Source organism: Sander lucioperca, chromosome 7, assembly GCF_008315115.2.
Source record: "Sander lucioperca isolate FBNREF2018 chromosome 7, SLUC_FBN_1.2, whole genome shotgun sequence".
Lineage (NCBI taxonomy): Eukaryota > Metazoa > Chordata > Actinopteri > Perciformes > Percidae > Sander > Sander lucioperca.
Window position 1 is genome coordinate 850,609 of NC_050179.1, and position 22,948 is coordinate 873,556.

A 22,948-nucleotide genomic window follows, 5' to 3' on the forward strand; every position below is an offset into this window, starting at 1 on the left:
CTCCAAGTGTGATGTCAGTCCTTCCAAGGCCTTAAACCAGAGCAGTGTGGTGACACTGGCTGCGTACCCTTGCTACAGTATGTCTCTGTCTCTCCTCTCTTCCTCGCCACTCTGCTCTAGTTTTCCTTTCCGCTGGTTGAAATGGCTCCCAAAGTGCCTGTAGTGGATCTCTGCTCGACTTAAGTGTGGCTGTAGTTACCAATTCCCATGTGAGCTTCAATGATGATGGGGTTGGAGTAAATGTATCCCTCTTAAGACAACTTGGGGGTGGGGGGGAATCAATAAAGCCCTTAACGCTCATGTTGTACTTGGGTCAAATTTGACCCGTTCTCAAAACTTCTATATCAGAAATATGGGTTTCCTTTTTAACTAAATTACTCAAAATGAAGTACAATTGCAAGTACTGGATTACTTTCATTGAATTGTGGGTATTCAATTTTTAAAACCTGACTAAACTTTGACATCCACACATCTGTGATTCTCCACCAACATACGTTCCTCTAATATTAGTCAAAATCATTCATTTCAAAATTGGGTATAATCTCCTATAAATGAGACTTATTGACTGAATTCCAAAAATATGCGTAAAACTATTGGTAATGAGTTGGTGTTAGTGAAAAATGGCATCGAAAACTTGACAGTGACAAACATTGGAAAAAAAAAAAAAGTGACAAACATTGAAAATCATTTTTTTTAAACGGTTAAAGTGTTAATTTTGACCCAGAAGGACAAGTGCATGGTCGACCAGAAGACAACACAAGGGTTAAAGCAGATTGTAAGATATACTTTACTGTAAGAAACTCACAGACTATGGAATTTAAAACCAGTGAGATCAAAATAAAGAATTATCACAACAATTGTCTTCCTGTTATCTCATTTCACTCATGCGAGAAATGAGTGCTGTTCCAAAAACCATAACTCAGTGTCTCAAAGTGTAAACGCATCTGGCTCTGAAATCTCAACTGGAGCATCGCCTCGCATACATCTGTTTGCTGCAAATCAGCCTCGCAAAAACAACTTGATGAGGAGACATTCAAAGCTCAAGGGTCCTCATCGCCGCCACACATGTGGAACAATGTAGATTCAGCCCTGGGAGAGTTTTTACACCTGCTTGGCTGCTGTGCAATGGAGCAGACACATTTTTATGGTACTTTATAAGACTGCCCCCCCCTGTAGATTACTTGTTATAAGACTGGGACTGTATACGTCCAGATGGAAAGTACAAAACCTGCTGCAGTATACTTGAAGGTCAATAAGTATAATATTAACTTCTTCAGAAGCAGCTGATTAAACATGAGTTTCCTGGTTTATAGCCTAGTTGGAAAAAAAATGGTGTTCAAATGCTATTCATTTAATTTCAATGAATCCATAACAGGTCCTTTACTCCCCTCATGTGGAAGTCATTGGTATTATAGCTGCACGTCAATTGAATTACTCTAATTATCAACAGGCGACAAGAACAAATTGCCCAACAGCACCTTAAATAGTTCAAATTAACTCCAACACATACAGCAAAATACAATACCATGATAAATAATGTAACAACACCTAGTGCCATTCTGCCTGCATAATAGATCTTTTTTGCAGCAGATGTTTGGACTTGTCATAGAAGAAAACTCAACAGGTGTTCCTGATAACATTAATGATGGCTCTATTCCTTTCAAGTGTCCCACTAAGCCATGAGCCACCGTGCAAAAAACCAGGACCTGGAAACTGAAGCCGCTAAATGGAATCCATCCACTAATTTTCATTATTTGCACTTGTATTTCCATCTCTGACATGTCAAAATGTCTTCCACATAAAAGGCCTATGAGTGCTTTTATTTTTTAATAGAATAAGTCATTTTTTTCCTGATAATATTTGCGTGTGTCTCAGTGTTATACAAACTAAGCTCACTGATATGGCTTGCTGAAGCATCGTATTAGTTCCACCTGTTTTTTTTTTCCAACTGTGACATGTCAAAATGCCTGATGTTGCTTTACCTAAGTATAGGATCTAAATAAGCTATTTCCACCAGTGCTGGAAGCAGCCTTTATAGTGCATAAACACTGACCTTTGATTGCGTACAGTCTTACGTTTTTAGTTTCATGTATCACAGGGCTTATAATTCGATTTTTTTTCTGGTTATCCTGCTCAACCGGTTTCATGCTCTATTTATATATTCAGACCATACCAAAGAACTGTCCTACATAATGTCTAAAGGCCAGTGTACCCTACAGTATGTAGTGTACAGTACCAGAGTACAGTGTTGCACAATATTGTGGATATGATTTTATTTCAGGCAAAGCCTGTTTCTCACTGACCACCAAGATCAACAAGAGCTCTATCCACATGACAGCACTAGGTTGGTATAAGACAATATAAGACAACACAATGCTGTCATGTGGTCTGAAACAACTGAATCTCTATAGCCTACTGTAGGCTGTGTTGAAAATTAAACTGTTTTGGTTATTTCCTCACATGTTATTAAAGATAAATATCATCAAAGACGTTCAACACGTTTTACTAAACAGAAAAACCAGAAATACATAGAGGCTTTCATATCCCCTGTGTTTTTAATTGAGAAAATAATGAAACAATGTATGTCATATTTAGCCTAATCAGTTATCCTCTCACAAATAAATAGCCGGTAGCCTACGTGCAGTTTAGTGTCACAAATTCCCCATACAATGTCCTTAATTAATTATGAACCTGGTAAACCACCTGTGCTATTTAACAGGTGTTTTATAGTAAGTAATCAATGTTGTTGCAAATGTGCATTATTTACAAGCCAAACAATGGCAGGGCGACCCCGTTCTTCGGAAACGATTGTGGCAAATTGCGAGGTCCTCAATGACGATCAAATTAAGGGGGAGGAGTGGAATTTAACGAGGCTAATTCCCGAACTCGCCACACCGACAGCGACTTTGGAGTGGCTGGCGAGATTTCGCCTATAATCGCGAATGCGATAGAGTGCACCGCTAGCCGTCACCAAGCGACTGGTGTGTCTGGAAAGGGGGATAGACGGCTTCAGGTGGTACTAATACACACAGTTGTCACAATTTACAGTGTAGCCTAAAGAAATCACGATAGGCCTAGACTACTTGCCTAACACCCAACCCCTCAAAACTCGTGGCCGCGCACCCCGAACCAGTCACGAACGGCTCTGCTCACCCGGACCCGTCTGGGAGAGATTCTGCCTTTAAGAGGCGTTCAGTCATAATCCCGCAGACTGTAACGTTATGGTAACTTTGGGGCACTCACTTTTTGGAAAATAATAAACTAACCTGTCTCAAATAAGACCCTCATCATTTGTGACACGTACTCACTTTTTGGAAAATAATTTGTGACACTAAACTGCACGTAGGCCTATACCTAAATAGCCTACCTCCACAAATTAATTTTGAGATTAACAAACATTTATAAAAGAAACCACGTGTAGTTGTTTTCTACCATTCCTGACATGCGGGTGAGAAAAGTTTGCTACTGACGAAGAGAAGATAAAAAAAAAAAGGGGGGGGGGGGGGGGGAAGCGTCTTGCTGCGTGTTGACTTCCTAGAGTGTTGCTATGGTTACCAACGATGACTTTGTTGAAGTCCCTCCCTTCGGTTTGCCCAGTCAGTAGCTACTCAGTCAAATTCCTGCACTCACACCAGTTGACTTGTAAACAGTGAGGTTAACCACAAGCGCATAAGGCTGATACAGTACCAACGGAGACAATGAATTCCTCCAACCTGTCTCACTTTTCATTCACTGGTACGTAACTTTAACTTTTACAGTCCGCTTATTGACGTTACGGTAGCGTACAAGTCTGCTCTTTGCTGGTCCTGTTAGCCTAACGGTAATGTTACATCTATTATCTTACTGGATGTTAAAGCTAAGTGTTTCCTAATGTTAATTTAGTTTATGCTAAAAGTTTATTTAGTACAGTGTCAATGAGACTTTTTCTATCACAGGAAGTTGCACAATAAAAGAAAGTGTGGCTACAGGGTAGGAAGTAAATGTTTTACCTTGTTACACGTGTTGTGAAATTAGAACCTCGTAACGTATTGTTTTGCTTATCACAAGCCTCCCCTCTTCTACTGGCATCATGTTTAACGTTTCGTATTGGAATTTTGTAAGACATTTCTGTTGTAACAATTAAGTATCTGACAGTTGACAGTGACAGGCACATTGCAGTTCCTCAAAGAGAACGTAGTAGCTGCAGATGATTGTTGTTAGATGTGGGAAATGGTCGTGACCTCACTCCAGGAAGATAAGTAACTGAATTTGACGACTTGAAGGTGTACTTGTTAAACCTGAAATGCCTACCTCCAGCGTGTCACACAAATATTTAGGTAATATTAGGTAAACCTTTTGAATAGTATCCCTCGCCAGATTTGTTGTGCTGTACTAGTCACATTCTGTTATATTGCAGGCCATAGCCATAATTCTATGAAAACCGAAAAACTCATTTAAGTTAGGGATCGTCAGAAAGTGCAGCCATGTAATAAGAAACTGTTAAACTGCATGGACACTTTTTTTTTTTCTTTTTCTTTTAAAGGTAGGTTCAAGAGACATTTTTCATGGCAGACATGTTGACATGTCATAGTAGGAAAAGCACAGGTATATTCAAAACCATTAATGATGGCTGCTTTCTACTTAGGAGAGGCCCTGGTGTTGTGCATGCTGACTCACTGAAACAGCTTACTGGGACACTTGATGGAATTGAGCCATCGTTAAGGTTATCAGTTTCAGCTGTGCTTTTCCTACTATGACAAGTCAAAAATGTCTGCTGTGAAAAAGGTCCAGAGACAGGTGAAGGAGTGACAGTTTTCTTTGATCCTGTCACTATCGTGGACTCGATACACTGTCTATCTTGACACAATGTCAAGATTTGGCGCATTGCTGGCCACTTTTCATTATATCTTTCAGAATTAAAACAATGCTTGGCTGGAAGTTTTTTTTCTTTGATTTTTCTTTTACTGCTGGTAGCGCATTTGCTGCTCATGATCTGACCATAGTCCTGAAGCAACAATGCTGTTACGAACGCACAAAGGATATGTTACATGTGCGATTTCTGTCTGATGTAGGCTATTCTATGTCACGCAGTATGTAAACACCTTCTCTGCTGTTTGGGTTCATGTTTAGTTGCCACTTTGTGCAATAAAATGGTTAATTTTATAACAGTGCTGTGCAGAGCCAATGCTGCTGGTTATGCCGGTGCAAATATATTTTAGCCTGAATAGGTTAAAATCGACAGGTTTTTGTCTATATTGTTGTTTACAAAGTTTTTAGACTGAGCTTTGTTGGTTGAGCATGTTGTAGACAGTACTGCTATTGCCGTTGTAATGCAGTATATCTTGGAAGGTAAAATTGTTGTTTGTCCTTTTTGCTACTTCTACGTCTTTTTGAAAATGGCCCACTCACTTTTGTACCGGCCCATCCAAAATACTATTTCTGCCTACACTACTGCTGTAGGTACAAACATTTACTCGCCATGTGGTGGATAGCCCTTGAAATGTACTCGCCAAACGGAAAATGTACCCACATTTGGCGACTGGCGAGTGTTAATTTCGGACCCTGCACACGCGGTAGGAGAAATCATACCTATCAACAAAAATAAATCATTGAAATTATTAGGGCTGCAACTAACGATTATTTTCATAGTCGATTAATCTGTCGATTATTTTCTCAATTAATCGATTAGTTGTTTGATCTATAAAAATGTCAAAACATGGTGAAAAATGTGCATCAGTGTTTCCCAAAGCCTAAGAGGACTTCCTCCAATGTCTTGTTTTGTCCAAAACTCAAAGATATTCAGTTTACTGTCACAGAGGAGAGAAGAAACTAGAACATATTCACATTTAACAAGCTGGAATCAGAGAAATCTTTTTTTTTTTTTTTTTTTAATAAAAAAATGACTCAAACGATTAATCGATTATCAAAATAGTTGGCGATTAATTTTAATAGTTGACAACTAATCGATTCATCGTTGCACCTCTAGAATTTATCGGCATGGGAAAAATACGTTGGTATAACAGCTTCAGAATTTCGATGTTGATACATTTTCGATTAATCATCCAGCCCTATATAGCTAATATATAATAGCAATACTATAGCTGTTGGCATTTCTCCTGTGCCTTGGTTTCTTATATTCTGAATAAAACTTGTCTTCTGTGTGTTGGTGTTGTTTAAATCCATTAATTATTTGAACATTTACTGAAAGCTATTCTGGCAGGCCTAGTTGACCCCAGCTCCTTTGGACTGGGTATAAGTCGCTGTGAAAGATTCCTTTGACAAAGTTTGTGCTTCAGTAAAATAGGTCAGAACAGAGGGTCTGTTCCTCTTTATTGGATTAGGTAGCACATTGGACAATAAACAAAAAGCTGCTTAGTGAAATATTTGAGCAACTGCAAGCAACAATAATAAGGAATTCCAGGTCCAGAGCAGCAGCTTTTATTGTAGTTTTTGAGATATTACTTTTAGGAGGAAAAAAACGCAGAGAAACAAGCAGCATGCTGCAAAACTTTCCATTGTGTTTCTTTCTCAATCGCATTTGTCACCATAGACACTTAAAACCAACGTTAATTTAATCTGTGCACATTTACACACACACACCACACACACACACACACACACACACAGTAATATAGTCCAGTAAGATATTGCAGCTAGATATAGCCTACTCAGTAGTTTTGTAAATATTGTCAAGGCCTATCCTTATTTGTGCCTCCTTTTAGACCTGTGCCAGGCTACATAAATCATAGGTTGACATTGTTGATTGTGGCTTTTTTTTTTTAAATCATACCATTGTTGTTGATAGTGACTTAGGCAAGAGTGACCTAATGTGACCTTTGTGATCACAGAATCATGGCTGGAATTGCGAAATTCTGAATTTAAAAAGCTATCAGACAGACAGATCCATACATTATCTTACGTTAAGTGCGTGCTAAAAGCTAACTGGAATTTTGAAAATGTTTCTAACTGAGCCGTAAAAAAAACGTTAGTGTTAAAAAAACGTCTTAAAACAACGCTAGAGAACTTTTCCCGCTTCGGTCCCCCTACAGGTTGGAAGTGGAATTGTGTACATTATGTCTCATTCAAACTACAGGGGTCTGTTTTTTTGGAAGGAGGTTTAACAAACTCTGAGTCTAAACCTGAACTCTGAGTTGATTTACCCTGAGATGGGAAACTCTGAGTTTTCGGTTCCAGAACAGCTGATTTGAGTTGGTGCAATCAACTTGGAGTAGGTTCACTCAGAGCTAAGCGCGTGCACCACCACAATAAAAAGGCAGCATGAATGGAGCCATGATACTACGATTTACCGTGGTAATAACCACAAACAAACTGGTCGGCGGAAATACTCATGCGCACGTACAGCGAGTTTGAACGAAAAAAAAATGTAAAATGAAAAATGTATTTCGTTAAAAAAAGCATCATAGCGGCTGCTGTTAAAGAAAGAGAATTGGTGTGGGAGAACATTGCTGCTCGAGTCAATGCGTAAGCATTGACAGTGTATTTCATATTTAATCATAGGTAACCTATAATATTACTGGTGAAAACTGGAATGGTATTACACCTATAATATCATTTAGGTGCAATCCTGCGGGCGAGAAAGTAAGCTACTACTAATCCCATTCTGAGCCTGCAGCACCATGATCATTAACAGAAACATAATTTATAATCATTTAATTCTCTTTAATGGCTCTCACTGGTTTGTGTTCAGGGAACACAACAAAAATGTTTAAAAAAAATGTTTCAGAGCGAGTCTCACTCTTCTGACGGCTCTACAGTGGCTTTACTATTACAGTATGATCCACATCACCAATGTTGTAAAGAAAACTGCCGTTTGCAAAAAACGTAATGCGACACAAAGAATCTGCTGGTAAAAGCATGTCCATGATGGTGGATGTTAGTGATATGAGGACGGATAAGGTATTTGATCGATTGTGAAGAAAATACCTCTCAAATCGGTTATGTGGAAATGGAAATACATCTAGTCGGGACTCAATATCATCTCCCGACGTAAACTCTCTGTGAAGTAATACAGCTTTTTCATCAACGGGATCGTTGACAAAAGGACATGCAATGTTTGAGAAAAAAACATTTTATAATTTGCCATAAACCAATAAGTTTTTTTTTGAAAACGTGCTCCCGACCAGGTTAGGTTCACAGGCTCAGTCACCATAGTAACTGACTCTGAGGTGAAGTTACCTCTCATTCTGAAACTGGCTGGAGCTACAACTCCCTCTCAGGTTTGATCAACCTCCCTGTCTGAAACAGAAAACCCAGAGTTTCCCCTCATCTCAGGGTTAACAAACTCAGAGTTTTCACTAAACCTGCTCTCTGAAACGGACCCCAGATCCGCTACCCGATCTGGCAAACTTACATAGTGCGGTTATAGCTGGTAGAGGGCCGCAAAGCGAATGCAGAAGTGCCGTTCACCCTGTTACAAGTTGATGAACCACTGAAACGATTTTGGGAAACATTTATTTAAAGTTACAAAAAGTCCTCTAGTGTTGCTTTAAAATACACTGAAAAACAATTCCCAGTGGCTTAGGCCTAGTGGGCCATCAGGCTTGCAATACACTGGGGGAAACACAGAAGTTGATGCAAAGGAAACAAAAGATGCGTCTTTTGCAGAAACCTGTTGTGGCCACAACTATAGACCACACAGTAAATGTGTCTCTCTGTAGCCCTGACCACAATGTGTTCTTAATATGTAGCTTTTATATATATATATATATATATATATATATATATATATATATATATAGCTGGTAGTAAGTGCTATTGCGCGGATAGCTGACAGCTGTTCCATATAAAACCCTAAAAGAGATAAGGTAACTGTTTGCAAAGCAGTAAGCTCCAGCATTTAAAAAATTAGATCTTAGGAAAACGACAAATACTTTAAGATTCGGTACAAGTATTATTTTATTCCCTAAACTTGTTATTGGCCTGCAATTTAGTGAAGTTAGAGCAAGACAATTTAGTGTTAAACATGTGCCAGATGTGGTCATTGGACAAAATGTCTTTCTGTTACATAATACTGTAAGTATCTGTGTAGAAGCATGTAAGTTGGCAAAAGCCATCTGAGTGTTTTTCTTGTCTGTCAACGCACTTAAAAAGTTTTAACGGAACCATGAACCTTTTCTATGGCTAATAGGACAGTCTGTAAAGATTAGACAATATAATGCATTTATCATGCACCCGAGGACAAAAACACTACATCACTCCTAACAAACACCAAGTCACCTTTACTTCCTTTTCTTATTTCCTCTCTCAGGCTGTAAGCTTTGTCTGTTGCTCACTGTGGGCTTGGTGACTTTACTCGTGACGTTTTGTCCTGCATGCAATATCTTGCACAATGTTTAGACTCAAACTTCCAAGCATGACATATTCACAAATAGCAAATATTTCACAAAGAACACACCACTCCGTAGAAAATGTTGAATGAAATGTTTACATTTATTTTGAAGTACATCTCTGAGAACCAAATGTCCAATAAGGTCCAGTGTATCTTCAGTATACAGGGGCGATACGGACAGTAAAATCAATTTCAGATTAAGTGTATCAATTAAAAGGATTCAAAGAGCTTTATGAGCTACAAATATAGATTATATTCGTGCAAGTAGGTGTATGTGTATTATGTCTCTCACCCTGCATTCTCCTCTGTCCTTCTACCTGCCTATATGCACATCTATTTTTTTTTTTTTTACAGTCTGTTTGACTTACCAGTCCCATATGTCTACATTTGCATAGGTCAACACACACACACACACACACACACACACACACACACACACACACACACACACACACACACACACACACACACACACACACACACACACACACACACACACACACACTGTCTGATGCTCTTGTTCATGAATCGACTGAGCCAACTTATGGTGCACACCAGCCTCCGGAAGGCAGTCTTCCAAACCAGTGCACATAGAAGTACAGTCCCATGAAACCCACCACTAAGTGAGTTATATCAGTCAATACAGGCAGACAAGGCCCTCCTCGTCATACCACAGCTTTCTTTTCAGTTTTGGCTTCACTTGTCAGATGACATTTGTCTCAGCAAAGGCCACCGTCCCTGAAGTAAAGCAGAAGAGCAGCAGTTGTTTTAAGTGTACAGCACGCAGTGGGCCATGTTTAACAATTGCACAACTAAATCCAAATCAAACTGAAAATGTTTGTGAGAGATGGCAGAACGAGCGAGACAGAAGATTATCAAACACAAAGGTTTACATAATGACACTCACTGGCTGTTTTAATATAACATAATTACAAACTGAATTTAAAGTGCCCTTCCTAGCCATGCATGTACTAATCAAAGTCTCTTAAGTATGTTCCTTTAATGCATGTGTTATTATATGATGATGATGATGATATCCTTTTTTGAAGTCTCTATTTGATTTATCAGATTAAAAAAACACTACCTTTTCTAGACTAGACTACACTCAGCACAATAACATGTTTTTGATGCAGGTCATACATTTATATAAACAAAATATCAGCTGGTTACAGAGCATTCTCCTACTGTGCCCCTCATCTGTGGAATGGCCTCCCACTGCATCTTAAAGAAGCTCACTCAGTTGACATTTTTAAATCTAGACTGAAAACCCACCTCCACTCATTATACTATAGCCAACCATAACACACCATCCTTTCTGCGTCCTTCACGAACAAACCTTTTTCACTCATTGTCTTATGTTGCTGGTTTTGTATTGTTTATTATTACTGCTTTAATGCTGTTCAATTGTTTAGTTGCTGTCTTGTTATTTCTGTGTTCTCTTAATTGTAAAGTGCACTGAGACCATGTCTAATGGTGATTTTACACTTTAAATACATTTGATTGATTTGATTGACACATTTTTTGTAACAAATTGTATTGGGAAAGGAGCTGTGCTTATTTTTAACAGAAGACTCTCGTGTCTCTCTCCTAGGTTTCCTCGACTAATTAAAGAGGCGGTTGCTAAGGGATGACAGTCTGTGACATTGGCGAGAGCCTCTGATGCTCGAGCAGCCTGAAGCTCGACTTCTCCGGGATCTCTTACCTCCACACCTCTGTCTGTCCTGTACTTGGCTTATGTGAAGGGCGCGGGGAAACGCTCTTATATCAACAGACTCACAAGTACCATGGCAGCGTTCACTGCTCCCTGTGCCGCCACCATCACCACGGCCACCGCTGTGGCCCGAACTGCATGGCAGAGGCAAGGAAGCGAGGCGGGCAAGCGTGGGGACGTGGGACAAAACACTATCGTGGAGAAAACCCACGAGTTCTTCCAGATGTGTGACCTGGAGGACAAGGGCTTCATCACCCGACGTGACATGCAGGTAAGGATGCTGATACAAGGGTGTAACGTGGTGTAAACGCTCCCCTTGGTTGCATGAAAGTAATACAAGTAAAAGAACTTAAATGATGTCATGTTAGCTTAGATTTCATTGATGGGCTTACTGCTACAGAAAATAATAGAAACACATTGTTACCAACTTTTCTAACTTGTGGGGACACCTAAATGTCAAAGTATCAGCGCTGTTTGGACTAATTTTTTTTTTAGCATCCACAGTGTACAGAGCATCACATTCACATTTTCGTTATTTGGTTTTAGAGATAACTCCTTATTCATCACGAATGAGCGTACAATGCAGGGATGGTCTGTGCACTCATTCATGATGCCGAACAGGACACCGATAGGACATGTGCAGCTTATTCAAAGTGGCATAAAAGAGACTGAGACACAGAGAGCCCGGCGGAAGCTTTGTCATGCAACTCCTCCACTCCCATTATTGTGCAGATTCACTTGCCACTCGGATATTCATCCCTGCCGTGGCTAATCCTTTGATGAAGCACTTGTAGGCTCTCGCTCCGAGCAGCATAAATACACAGCGGGGAAGCTTTGATCTGGTGTTTATGATAATGCCTCGCAAATTAGATGGCGAGCAAGGACAGAGGTCCAGTCCTTCTCACTTCTATTTATATGAGCGTCTGTAATGAAGAGTAAAATCAGTACTTAAAAGTAGCGCTTGTTACTGTTAGTTATATTTGTTTTACACTTTCCATACATCGGTCAAAGGTTGCAGATGATCTACCAAGAAAAATTAGTAGTACTGCCTACATTTATGTGCACTCTTGACAGTATTTTCACTCACAATATTTGAACAGCTTAAAAGTACGCTTCACGCTGTGGCCACTAACCTGTTGGCTTTACAATTCTACTCTTTGCTGACATTAGGGATATGTTTTGCCCAGATAACACACTTTACAAGAACAGCTGATAATTGTACGCAGAGGCTACCCTTTCCCTGTCCCTCCCCTGGATTGTATGGGTCACCTCAGTCAACATTTGCAGCAGTGTAAACACGGCATGAAACCCGAGCTGCTTACAGAGGTGTGGCTGTGTTGGCTTTCCTTGTAAACGATCCAGCAGTTACTGTCATGGTCAGAAGGGTTATTTGGGAGGTTCTCGCTCTGTCATGTCCCTTTTGGATTAACCCTTTAGTTAAAGGTGCTGTAGGTAGGATTGTGAAGATCCAGGACTTAGCCAAACAATTTTAACATGTTACTTCTCAGTCCCTCCCCCATTTCCGCTAAAGCCCAAAACGGTCTCCTAAGGCATGAATGCGTGTGCATGAGCAGTGATTGACACGCGGTTAGACAATGTGTCTTGATAACACGCAAAAACGGCATACGAATTGGCGTGTCATGCATACGCCACTTTGTGAGATCAGTCTGGTGCCAGAGTAGCCGGATTTTTTTTTTAAATTACCTGCTTCGTGTAGTTCTACTCAAACATAGGGTCAGTTTCAGCAAATATGACAGCAAGTAAGTTTTATAAGTCTTACCTACTGCACCTTTTAAGGAGCAGCTGTCATCCCCTCTCAAATAGTATCTTAGTCTACTTAAAATATTCTGTCAAAGGACTTTTGACAGTCTCACTTGCACCAACATCTGTTCCGATGGAGTTGCCCAGTGGTCAATGATTGAAGACTGTACTGTAGCTGCACTGGGAAGATTCCAGGTGTTAATGTGTTTAACTTTATATGTGTGAAGCACTGTGTTGCCGAAGATGATGCATGTCCATTAAACATGTTCTGGTTAGAATAAGAATGAGAACGAGGCTAACTGAAATATAACTTGCATCTTGTGTTATTTGGGCTAATTTTAGTCTAATTCTGACTGGTAAAAATAACTGTGAAGAACCACCAACTGTTAGCCACTGCACTAATGACTGTCCCTATATGTTGGAAGAAGCTGTTGTTATAGCTACAGTATTGTTAATGCCCTTGAGGCCTTGTTTCTTTCTTGCCAATAGCAGGTGTGTGTTTATTTATTTTTTTTTAAATAGAGGCTGAACACTGAGCTCCCTCTCAGTGCGGAGGAGTTGGAAAATGTGTTTGATACCCTTGATTCTGACGGCAACGAATACCTCACCCTGGAAGAGTTCTCCTCCGGCTTTAGTACGTTTTTCAGTCTGTTTCTTTCCACTTAAAACAATGCTACTATCATCAGTATGTGTAGTCTGATGTTTCGATTGTGCACCTGTTTTTTTTCTAGTTGAGTTTTTATCCGGTCAGGAGATTTCTGTGGAAGAGGAAGGCATGGGGGAGAAGAACCCCTGTAAAAGCCCGACAGAGGTCCTGTACCAGACCGAGTGGGAGGAGAACCTCCCACGCAGAGAAGACGAGGATGAAGAGGAGAAACACTTTTGCATGCTCATGGAAAACCTCGGAGCCAACAGTGTCTTTGAAGAGTGAGTACTGTACTGTGTGTTCTTGTTTTGTTCCCACGTCATATCTTTGTTCACTTTGTTAACGGCTGCTTAGAGTCTACACTACCTTTTTGGTGACCTTAGCCTGAGACTACAATCAGCTGTGCAAACTTAGAGACAAGTTGGAAGTTTCCACTCTCAAGCAAAGCTGTTCCTGTGCTCCCTATCTGAGCAATCTGTGCTCTGCCTCTCTGTATTACAGTGAGACTGCTTCTGCTTGAATATTAAAGTCTGTTTACTGTGATTTTTTTTTTTGTGTGTGTGTGTTTAAAACATAGCAATGTAGTGTTAAATAGTAGGATTGGTTTGGAAACATCACTTCCAGACAACAGTCACACTTAAAAAGCCTTTACTACCGCATCTGAATCAATCAGGGTGTCCGCGGGGTTTTAAAAAGTATTAAAAGGTAGTAAATCAAATTAGTAAAAATTAAGGCCATTAAAAAGTATTAAAAGGAATTAATCGCCATTTTACGAGGTATTCATTTTTTGAATCCTTTTTTTTGTAAAATATGAGTTGTCCATTTGTTTTATTATGCCTATTTAAGTTGATCTTGTGAAGTTTGTGTGATATTATATCCTATCCCGCATCGGGTGATAGCCTATTTTAGCCTGCCAAGCCAGACCATAGACTGTATGAGCCAGACCCACATCAAGATGTCGGGTCTGGGAACTCACCATTGGCAGGGCTCAATCCGAGGGGCGGGATAAACGGTTGTCTTTCAAATTCCCTCTGCACGCTACAACCAAGCAGAGCAACGAAGAAGATAGCGGAGCTAGTTGATAGATTAAACTGTTGCCGTATCGGGTCTGCAAAACTCCGAACACATCTTCCTTTTTTTAAGAATGACTTCAATGCTGTTCTTTGTTCTTTTCTCAAAGAAAAGCTTAACTCCAAGTCTTCCAGAGTCGCAGCCAAAGCCGATTCCAAAGACCGCTGTTAGCCAGCAGCAGCTCTTCCTTGTTTTCAAGTTGTTTGTATCCCACAAAGATGAACAGAGATCCTGAGTGGTGCATCACACAGATGAAGAGTATAGTGCAAACATTCCTCCAGGGCAAGCAGTTGGCAGGTGGCAGGTGGCATCTCAGCTGGTAAGAAAATATTGTATAGGGACAGTAGAAGTGGATAGGTTATTCAGATTGATTAAGGACATGTGTTAGCGGTCTCAGTGTGCAAGGTGGTTTTGTGCATTCTCTTAACAGTGTGGAAGTGTCATTGCTTTTACCTAAATAATTTTTTGATAATTTATAAGTTCTGAAAAAAAAAACTACTATGTACTCCTAGCTCTCTATGTAGATGCTGTGATGGTTGACAGTGTTTCCTCTAGAATTGTTTTCAGCAGCGGGGGTGGGGGTCTTGAACGTCAAAAAGTTACGTTACCTGAAAACAGCGTGTAGATTTTTTTTTTTTAGCATCTCACATCCATAGACTGTATATAAGAAGCTCACATCACACTTTCAGTCACTATGACAACTACTACTACGGTCAGAAACATTGATTGTGCCAAAATATGAACAATAACTTTGCTGTCAACAGGCTTATCTGCTAATGTTAGCTACCGACCGTTAGCTTAAAACCATCCAGCAAATAGATGGTGCCGTTACCTGAAACCGGTGATTAACGTCACCGCTCATTTTACACACAGTTTAACAACAAAACAAAACGCTGAGTGAACATTACTAGCTACGTTTTTCATGTTGGTTTTGAGCGGTATGCACCGAAGAAAAAGCAATTCAATTGAAGCACTTACTATGATATCACAGGTTCACTTAGTTTCAAATGGAAATAATGGCATCACAAGTTCAAACGGTGAATGCTCGTTTGCTTGTCTGTATGTAGGTTGTCTGTTTTCTTGTATTTGACTTGCCTCATGGACTATTTTCTATGTGTACTCATTTGGGTGTCTGTACATACAAAAGAAGGTTCACTTAGTTTTAAGTGGTTATAATGGCATCAGAATGAATGACTGCTTGTTTCTTTGAACTGCTTTAATTTATCATTTTATTTCATCTATTAATTTTATTCTAAAGGTGAAATAAATGCAAGATGGGTTAGGGTTGCAAGATGTTTCCAAAGTCAGTGAGTCTCAATCGATTCTGTTGACTTTCCCTATCTGCATTGTTGTATTGGCCCAGAGGGCGTAGTTTTATAAATCTCAAACTCTGTTTAATGGTTAGAAAACGTGTTGCCGTATAAACCTGCAACTCAATGGCGTGTTGGTTTTAAAAAAATTGAGACGTATTAAAAATGGTATTAAAAGGTATTGAATTTATCTCCAGGATTTCTGTATATACCCTCAGTCAATAATCATTAACTTTCTCAATATTTAATGGGCATAAGTAACTCCTGTTGAGGTCTGTTTAGACGTTGCTTTGTTCGATTAAAAGATATACTGGATAATGACAGGATCTTATGAAATGCATGACTAGACTCACCTTTAACAAACAACTCCAACTCAATAAAAGTACACAGTGGTGGAGGTGGATGCCAGATTTACCCATCCTGTTGGCTTCCGCCTACCTGGTTGGCTCGAGTTGACATTTAAGATCAGATCAGTTTGTGCAGCACTAACTGATTTTGACGTTTGCCAGAGTTTAAGTATTTGAAACTGTTGAGTCTTCCAGGGATTTGTTTAACTTCCCTTACCTTCTCATAGCTTACAGGCACATTCCATTGTTTCTGATTACATAGGTACAGTATAACATTTCTGTCATCACTCAGGTTTGATTGTCTCACTACTGATATGAAAGCACATTTCAATACCTACTGTATATCATTATTTATATGCAGTGTTTCAATCTTGCTGTCTTGTCAGTGCATTAGCTGCAGAGCCTGTATCACACAAAAGCATTCAAACAAGCACTTATGGAATAGGTTCAGTTTTTTTTTTTTTGCAGCAATGATGAATGGACTTTTCATTGCAAAAAACATCATGTCCCTTTTTAAAAAAAGACAAAAAAACAAAACACAATGATCTGGTACCTGAGTTGCTGCCTCTATGCATGTTTGTGTTGCTGTGCTAGAATTTCCACCCCACGTCCTTGACATTTTTTTCTCCTAGTTATCCTCTAAAAAATTAATAGTGCAGTTCTTGTGAAACCTCACGACAAAGATGTCATTAAGAAATTGACACTTGTATACCCCTGCGTCTTCACTCTGTCCCATCAGTGCTGCTGAGGTGCGCAGTTTGTGGGCCCAGGTGCGCCGAGATGAACCTCACCTTTTATCCAATTTTGAGGACTTCCTGGCCAGAGTGACTTCCCAGATCATAGAGGCCAACCAGGAGAAGAGGGAGATGGAGAGTGCTCTCGAAAGGTCAGCGGGGGGGGATGGGGGGGGGTACTTTTCATACTATACTTTAGGGCTGGGCAATATAGCAATATTATATTGACCTCTATATGGGACTAGATATCATAAGTTTTGGATATCGTAATATCATTAAGTGTTTCCTTTTCCTGGTTTTAATAATAATAATAATAATAATAATAACTAAAGCTGCAAGCAGCGTTGGACGGGCCCTCGCGCCTCTGCACGCGTCAGGGTTACTGGCGGACGCCGCTCCTTGCGACTGTGCATTTGTGCGGCACTCAGACACTGCACATCGTCACCAATGAAAAGGGAACTCCCTGCTGAGTTTAATGATGCCTCACACAAGACTCTACGTCATACAGTTCATTAGCTGTGAAAGGGGGCATGGCCAAAGCATAGGGGTCGGGGCCAACCTTTACCAATAAAAAAGACTACCTTACATAAGACTCTACCTTAAACGGATCACCAGTTATGAAATGGGGCGTGGCTACAGGATAGGGGTGGGTCAAACATCACCAATCAAAAAGAAACTGCTGAGTTCAATGATACCTCACACAAGACTCTACCTTACATAAGACTACCTTAAATGGGTCACCAGTTATGAAAGGGGGCGTGGCTTTAACATAGGGGGTGGGCCAAACCATCACCAATGAAGAAGGAACTCTCTGCTGAGTTCAATGATACCTCACACAAGACTCTACCTTAAACGGTTCAAATGTTATGGAACGGGGCGTGGCCTGAGTAAGTGGGCGTGGTTGAAGTATAGGGGGCGGCTCAGTATCACATGTAGACCACACATAAGTTTCATGACGAAAAGTTTTTCTTTTAATAACTTTTCATCGTTAAGGTCTTTAGATGACAGACAAGTCGATCTGATGAAATCGCTAGGAGGAGTTCATTAAAGTATAGCACGTTGATGTTTAGGCCTACTTCCTGTTGCCACTAGGGGGTGCTATGACTTTGAGTCAATTTTGTCCGGTAAATGTCCTCAGAGTTAGTCTTATGAATCCTTAAAGGTTTTGAGCCAACTGGACAATGAACACTTCCTGTTTCGATGGCAAAACGCACAAAATGGCCGCCCCGCCACGGCCTATGACGAAAAGTTTTTCTTTTAATAACTTCATCTTTAACGTCTTAAGATAGCACAAACCAAATTTGAAGTCGATCGGATGAAATCTCTAGGAGGAGTTCGTTTAAGTACGACGTGGAAATGGCCAAAATCGCACTCATTTCGAACCTTCAATTCAAAATGGCGGACTTCCTGTTGGGTTTAGGGTATGGCTCCAATGAGCTTTTTTGTACGTCTTGACATGCTACATATGTGTACAAAGTTTCGTTAGTCTACGTTAAATGTACTGCAGGGGCTCAATTATTTTAAATGTTGTAGGGGGCGCTAGCGAGCCATTTTTGTGTGCCTATTCCCGAAACCCTTTAAAATACGTAACTTTTCACCAGACTTGATGCAACCGCCAATTCTGGTGAGTTTTTGAGTATGTTAAGCCCCTCAAAAAGGCGATTAATTTGCCGGATAAAGAATAATAATAATTCCTTCAGTTTCAATAGGGCCTTTGTCGCTGTCAGCGCTCGGGCCCTAATAATGTATTAATCCCGTAAATAAAAGTACAATGTTTTCAATCTGTTGTTATTACACACATTACACACAGTCCTGAGTTACACACACATGCTCAGTACCTATACATGCACTAATGGAGAGATGTCAGAGTGAGGGGGCTGCAGCTGTCGATGGACAGGCACCCTGAGCAGTTGGGGGTTCGGTGCCTTGCTCAAGAGCACTTTGGCAGTGCCCAGGAGGTGAACTGGCACCTCTCCAGCTACCAGTCCACCTCCATACTTTGGTCCGTATGGGGACTTGAACCAGCTACCCTCTCGTTCCCAACCCAACTCCCTATTACAGTAGTGATGTCATTTTCTGAATTTTCCAGACTGTTCTAGCTGTTCTATTATTTGCCTTTACCAACTTGGACATTATATCCACATTGCTGATTAATATTTATCAAAAATCTCATTGTGCTAATGTTTTGTGAAAGCACCAATAGTCAACCCTACAATATCGCCGCGACATCGAGGTATTCGGTCAAAAATAGCGGATATCAGATTTTCTCCATATCGCCCAGCTCTACTGTACTTTATGAGTTAAAATTGTGTTAATCTAGGCGGATTAACACACACTGTGTGAGCTACACACTGTACATGGCACATCATCACATCTGAATTTGATCCATACAGGAAAGCAGCAACACACGATGATGAGATCCAGCGCCTTTATGTGGAAATGGAGCAGCAAATAAAAACTGAAAAAGACAGGATTGTGCTGCAGGTACAAACCTATTAGTGATGTCAAACAAGTGTATTTCATTTTGTTGCTAAATCTATCACATACTATACATCTTCTCCCTCCTCATCACCCCTGCACTTTGTCTTCCTGCCTTTCCTCTTTTATCGCCGCACTAAAGGAATACGGGCGCTTTGTGTCTCGCAGTCGAGACCTGGAGCTGCAGCTGTCCACTAAGGAGAAAGAGCTGGATCAGCTCTTTCAGAAGCAGAGAAGGGTGAGTGAGAGATAGTAGAAGGATTTCTCAGAAAGTGCAATGCAGTAGCCACTGTCTCTGAGAAACCCTTCATACACGCACTTTGTCACTTCAGTTATCCCATAGGGAAATTCAGCTGTCCGGGCAGCAACACATGGGAGACAACTTAAACAAAAATGACAGGGAACAGAATGCTGTAAATGAGATAATAAAGTGATTTAGTGCCACTGTACCATGAACACACATATTAAACTATCATTATACTGTATGGTGATAGCTGTGTTGTATGATACAACACAGTTATAGGTCTCTGTGCCCCAAACATACATTTGTTTTCACATGTTCAGACACACAAGAGAAATTGTACAATTTGTACAAACATTCATGACAATCTGAAGTGTTTAGTGATACTGAGTTTTGCTAAGTGGATGACTTGGTTCATTCCCCAGACTACAGTATGACTGTGCCTGTTAGGTAGTGCAGTCTCATGTAAAAAACAGAAAGGTACAGGTTGTCAGAACCTCCTTTTATTACACAGCTCTGTTAAATACGCATTCTAAGGTCTGTTACTTCTGAATAACAGACCGTTGCTAGGAGCAGTTCAGATCATAGACTCTGGAGGACCATTTTTTTTAAAATCCATAAAATCATTTTTAAATCAAAATTTTGTGTCAAGGTGGTGTCGGGCATTTTTATCTTCCTACATATAGTGCTATAGATTGTTTTACGTTGATGTGATCAGAGAGGGACACGTGGTTCAGTAACATTTAATGAAAGGTCAGTACTGCCTCAATAAATGGTGTGAAGCAACCCAACACACATTTTATCTAAACCAGTGATCTTCAACTGGGGGCCCCCGGGGGGGGGCCTCAGTCATTGCAGGGGGGCAGCAACATGATTGTTAGCAAAGATAAATTGGCCTATTCCTCAAAAACAACAACCTCAATAACATTGATGATACAGTTACTGGCCTGTACGGTGGTAGCCATCAGTTAAGCTTATGGATTCCCTGGGTTTGACATTAAAACATGATGATATATGAATATGTAAACAATTATTGTTTTAATAGCTTAATATTGTAGGGCCCCAATTAAAGGGGGTGTGTTTATAGGCTTTTATAAAATTAACAGTTTATTATGCAACTTATTTTTATACAATATATGTAGGGAGGGGGGGGGAGGGGTCCCCTGCTCATCTCTCTTTCAGGTTAGGGGTCCTTGGCCTAAAAAACATTGAAGACCCCCTGATCTAAACCTAGGAAATCCCAAAGTAGGGCTGCAGCTATCGATTATTTTAGTAATTGAGTATTCTACCGATTATTCCATCGATTAATCGAGTAATCGGATAAGAAATACTTAGTAAGAAATACTTAGTAAACAGCAATAGTAAATATTTATTATTGCTGTGTACTACAAAAAAAAGAAACCTGTCTTTTGTATATACAAAAGACAGGTTTTTTTTTGAAAAAGCAACATTTTTTTTATTGCCAAATTCCACGTACAATTTTGGTGGCCCAAATGTTAATATTTTTTACCCCCTTCCCCTTCTTGCCTCTGGCTCTTTGCACTGGATATGCAAAAGAGCTGTTCACTAACCAGAGGGTAAATGTGACGGTACAAAGCTTACAGCAGGTCCATTCAACTACACTGTTCTGGGGGGACACATTTTAAGAAGCCTAATACACAGTGAGGAGAAAGAATAAAGAATGCAGACATCACCGGCATGATGACGTCATTCACGTGCATATTAAGTGGCCATGCTGGGGGGAGGAGCCGGTTTGTCTCCGGCAGCAGCTAAGTTTCCAAAGATTAGTAGCAAACTAATAAACAGTACAGTACAAACCGACAGCTTTCGTTTTAGCTTGTTGGTAAAACATCGCTATTTGCAGAGTAGCATGCTGTTCTAGCTGTGTAAAACAGCGCGGTGGACGAGAGCAGCAGACGTTAGTTAGCTACCTGGTGTCGGGTTCGCTCCGTGGAATGGATGAGTACACTGGATGTTTCCTACAGAGATGATGTAACAGCATGTTTGCAGCTTAAAATGATCCCAAACTTTCTGTCGTTTTCTCTCGCCTGTCTCTTCTCTTAGACCCTCGCTATTTTCGTCTTCGTTCATTTGTAATCTGGGCCGTCAGTCTTGTGCTTAGACTGTATATAAACGTCTTGTCCACAGAAGCGTCAAACTGTCGTGTGCGCTAGTAATTATCCTCCGTGCGGAAACACAGTGAGCCGTACAACCTTAATTACATTGATTTAACGAAGCTTCGAGGCAAAGAATTTTGCTTCGAGGATTTTTTGTAATCGAATTATTCGAGTTATTCGAGGAATCGTTTCAGCCCTATCCCAAAGTATTTTTACGTGTTTCTTTTTTTTTTTTGGACTCCAGTTGGAGCATCAGTGCCAGGAGCTTGAAAGTGAACAACATGTGGCCAAGGTGGAGAATGTGAAGCTGAAGCACACGAATGAGGAGTTAGCACGGGAGCTGGACCACACCAGCAAGGAGCTGGCCTTGGCCCAGGACCAGCTGAGCCTGCTGCAGGAGCAGGCCACACAGCTTTATGAGGAGAAGGAGATGTGAGTGGTAGCTCTTCTTACTCACTCTGGCTTCTTTATAACGTCCACCTTGAATATGTGGCCTCTCAATTTTTATTTCTTGTTCATTGGTCAGGATGCAATCACATTGTTTTTGCTACAAACAAATGGAGAGGCAGTAAAACACGCCGGCGTGTTGCAGACTTCATTCACAATTTATACTGTCAATGAACACATTTTTGTAAGCCTGTAATAACCAGCCTGTATACCAATCGACTTTCACAAATTTGGATCTCTATGCTGTCATCAAACTGTAAAATATATACATAGTAATGCTGACAGACATGGCAATAATAGCAGTCGAGATGCTTTGACCCACAATTATTTTCATGTATCTTGCTCATTAAGCGGATTCCGCTGACGTTTATTCTTATATACTGCGCATCTACATTCTATTAAATCTATTTAAATTAAATTAATTCTATTTAAATCCTGAATTTCCTTCACGATTACTAAAGTGTCGGTCATAAAGTCTTATGTTTTCAAATGCTGTGATACTGTATCTTACAGAAAGTAGACAACAAAAGACACTGTCTGTGTGATATACACTCACTCTAGTCGATGAACTCATTTTGCCTTTCTTTGCTCTGGGTCCTATTTTTTATTACTATTTTTTTTTTTTTTTAATAAAGTGTAACCACAGCGCATACTGTGTCTGTTTGGTCATAAAGTATTTGTAATAAAGGATGCGTTGTTGTCCAACACAGTGAAATATACAGACTGACCGAGGGACTGCAGCGAGAGCGAGCCAGCC

The 22,948-nt window shown here is 40.2% G+C and overlaps 1 protein-coding gene and 1 long non-coding RNA gene across 2 annotated transcripts in view; one reads left to right on the forward strand and one right to left on the reverse strand.

Moving 5' to 3' along the window:
• Window positions 1-3,540: 3,540 nt before the first annotated feature.
• Window positions 3,541-22,948, forward strand: part of cracr2aa (calcium release activated channel regulator 2Aa) — a 30,323-nt gene continuing 10,915 nt past the window's right edge. The window contains exons 1-9 of the mRNA XM_031283130.2: window positions 3,541-3,735; window positions 10,920-11,310; window positions 13,323-13,434; window positions 13,532-13,727; window positions 16,914-17,060; window positions 19,302-19,392; window positions 19,529-19,624; window positions 21,989-22,176; window positions 22,902-22,948. The exon at window positions 22,902-22,948 is cut by the window's right edge and continues 25 nt beyond it. Of these exons, the coding sequence (XP_031138990.1) occupies window positions 11,113-11,310; window positions 13,323-13,434; window positions 13,532-13,727; window positions 16,914-17,060; window positions 19,302-19,392; window positions 19,529-19,624; window positions 21,989-22,176; window positions 22,902-22,948 (1,075 nt within the window). The 5' untranslated portion in view covers window positions 3,541-3,735; window positions 10,920-11,112. The remainder of the gene's footprint in view (window positions 3,736-10,919; window positions 11,311-13,322; window positions 13,435-13,531; window positions 13,728-16,913; window positions 17,061-19,301; window positions 19,393-19,528; window positions 19,625-21,988; window positions 22,177-22,901) is intronic.
• Window positions 17,925-22,948, reverse strand: part of LOC118495449 — an 8,631-nt gene continuing 3,607 nt past the window's right edge. Inside the window, exon 3 of the long non-coding RNA XR_004897876.1 lies at window positions 17,925-18,082. This is a non-coding gene — a long non-coding RNA (uncharacterized LOC118495449). The remainder of the gene's footprint in view (window positions 18,083-22,948) is intronic.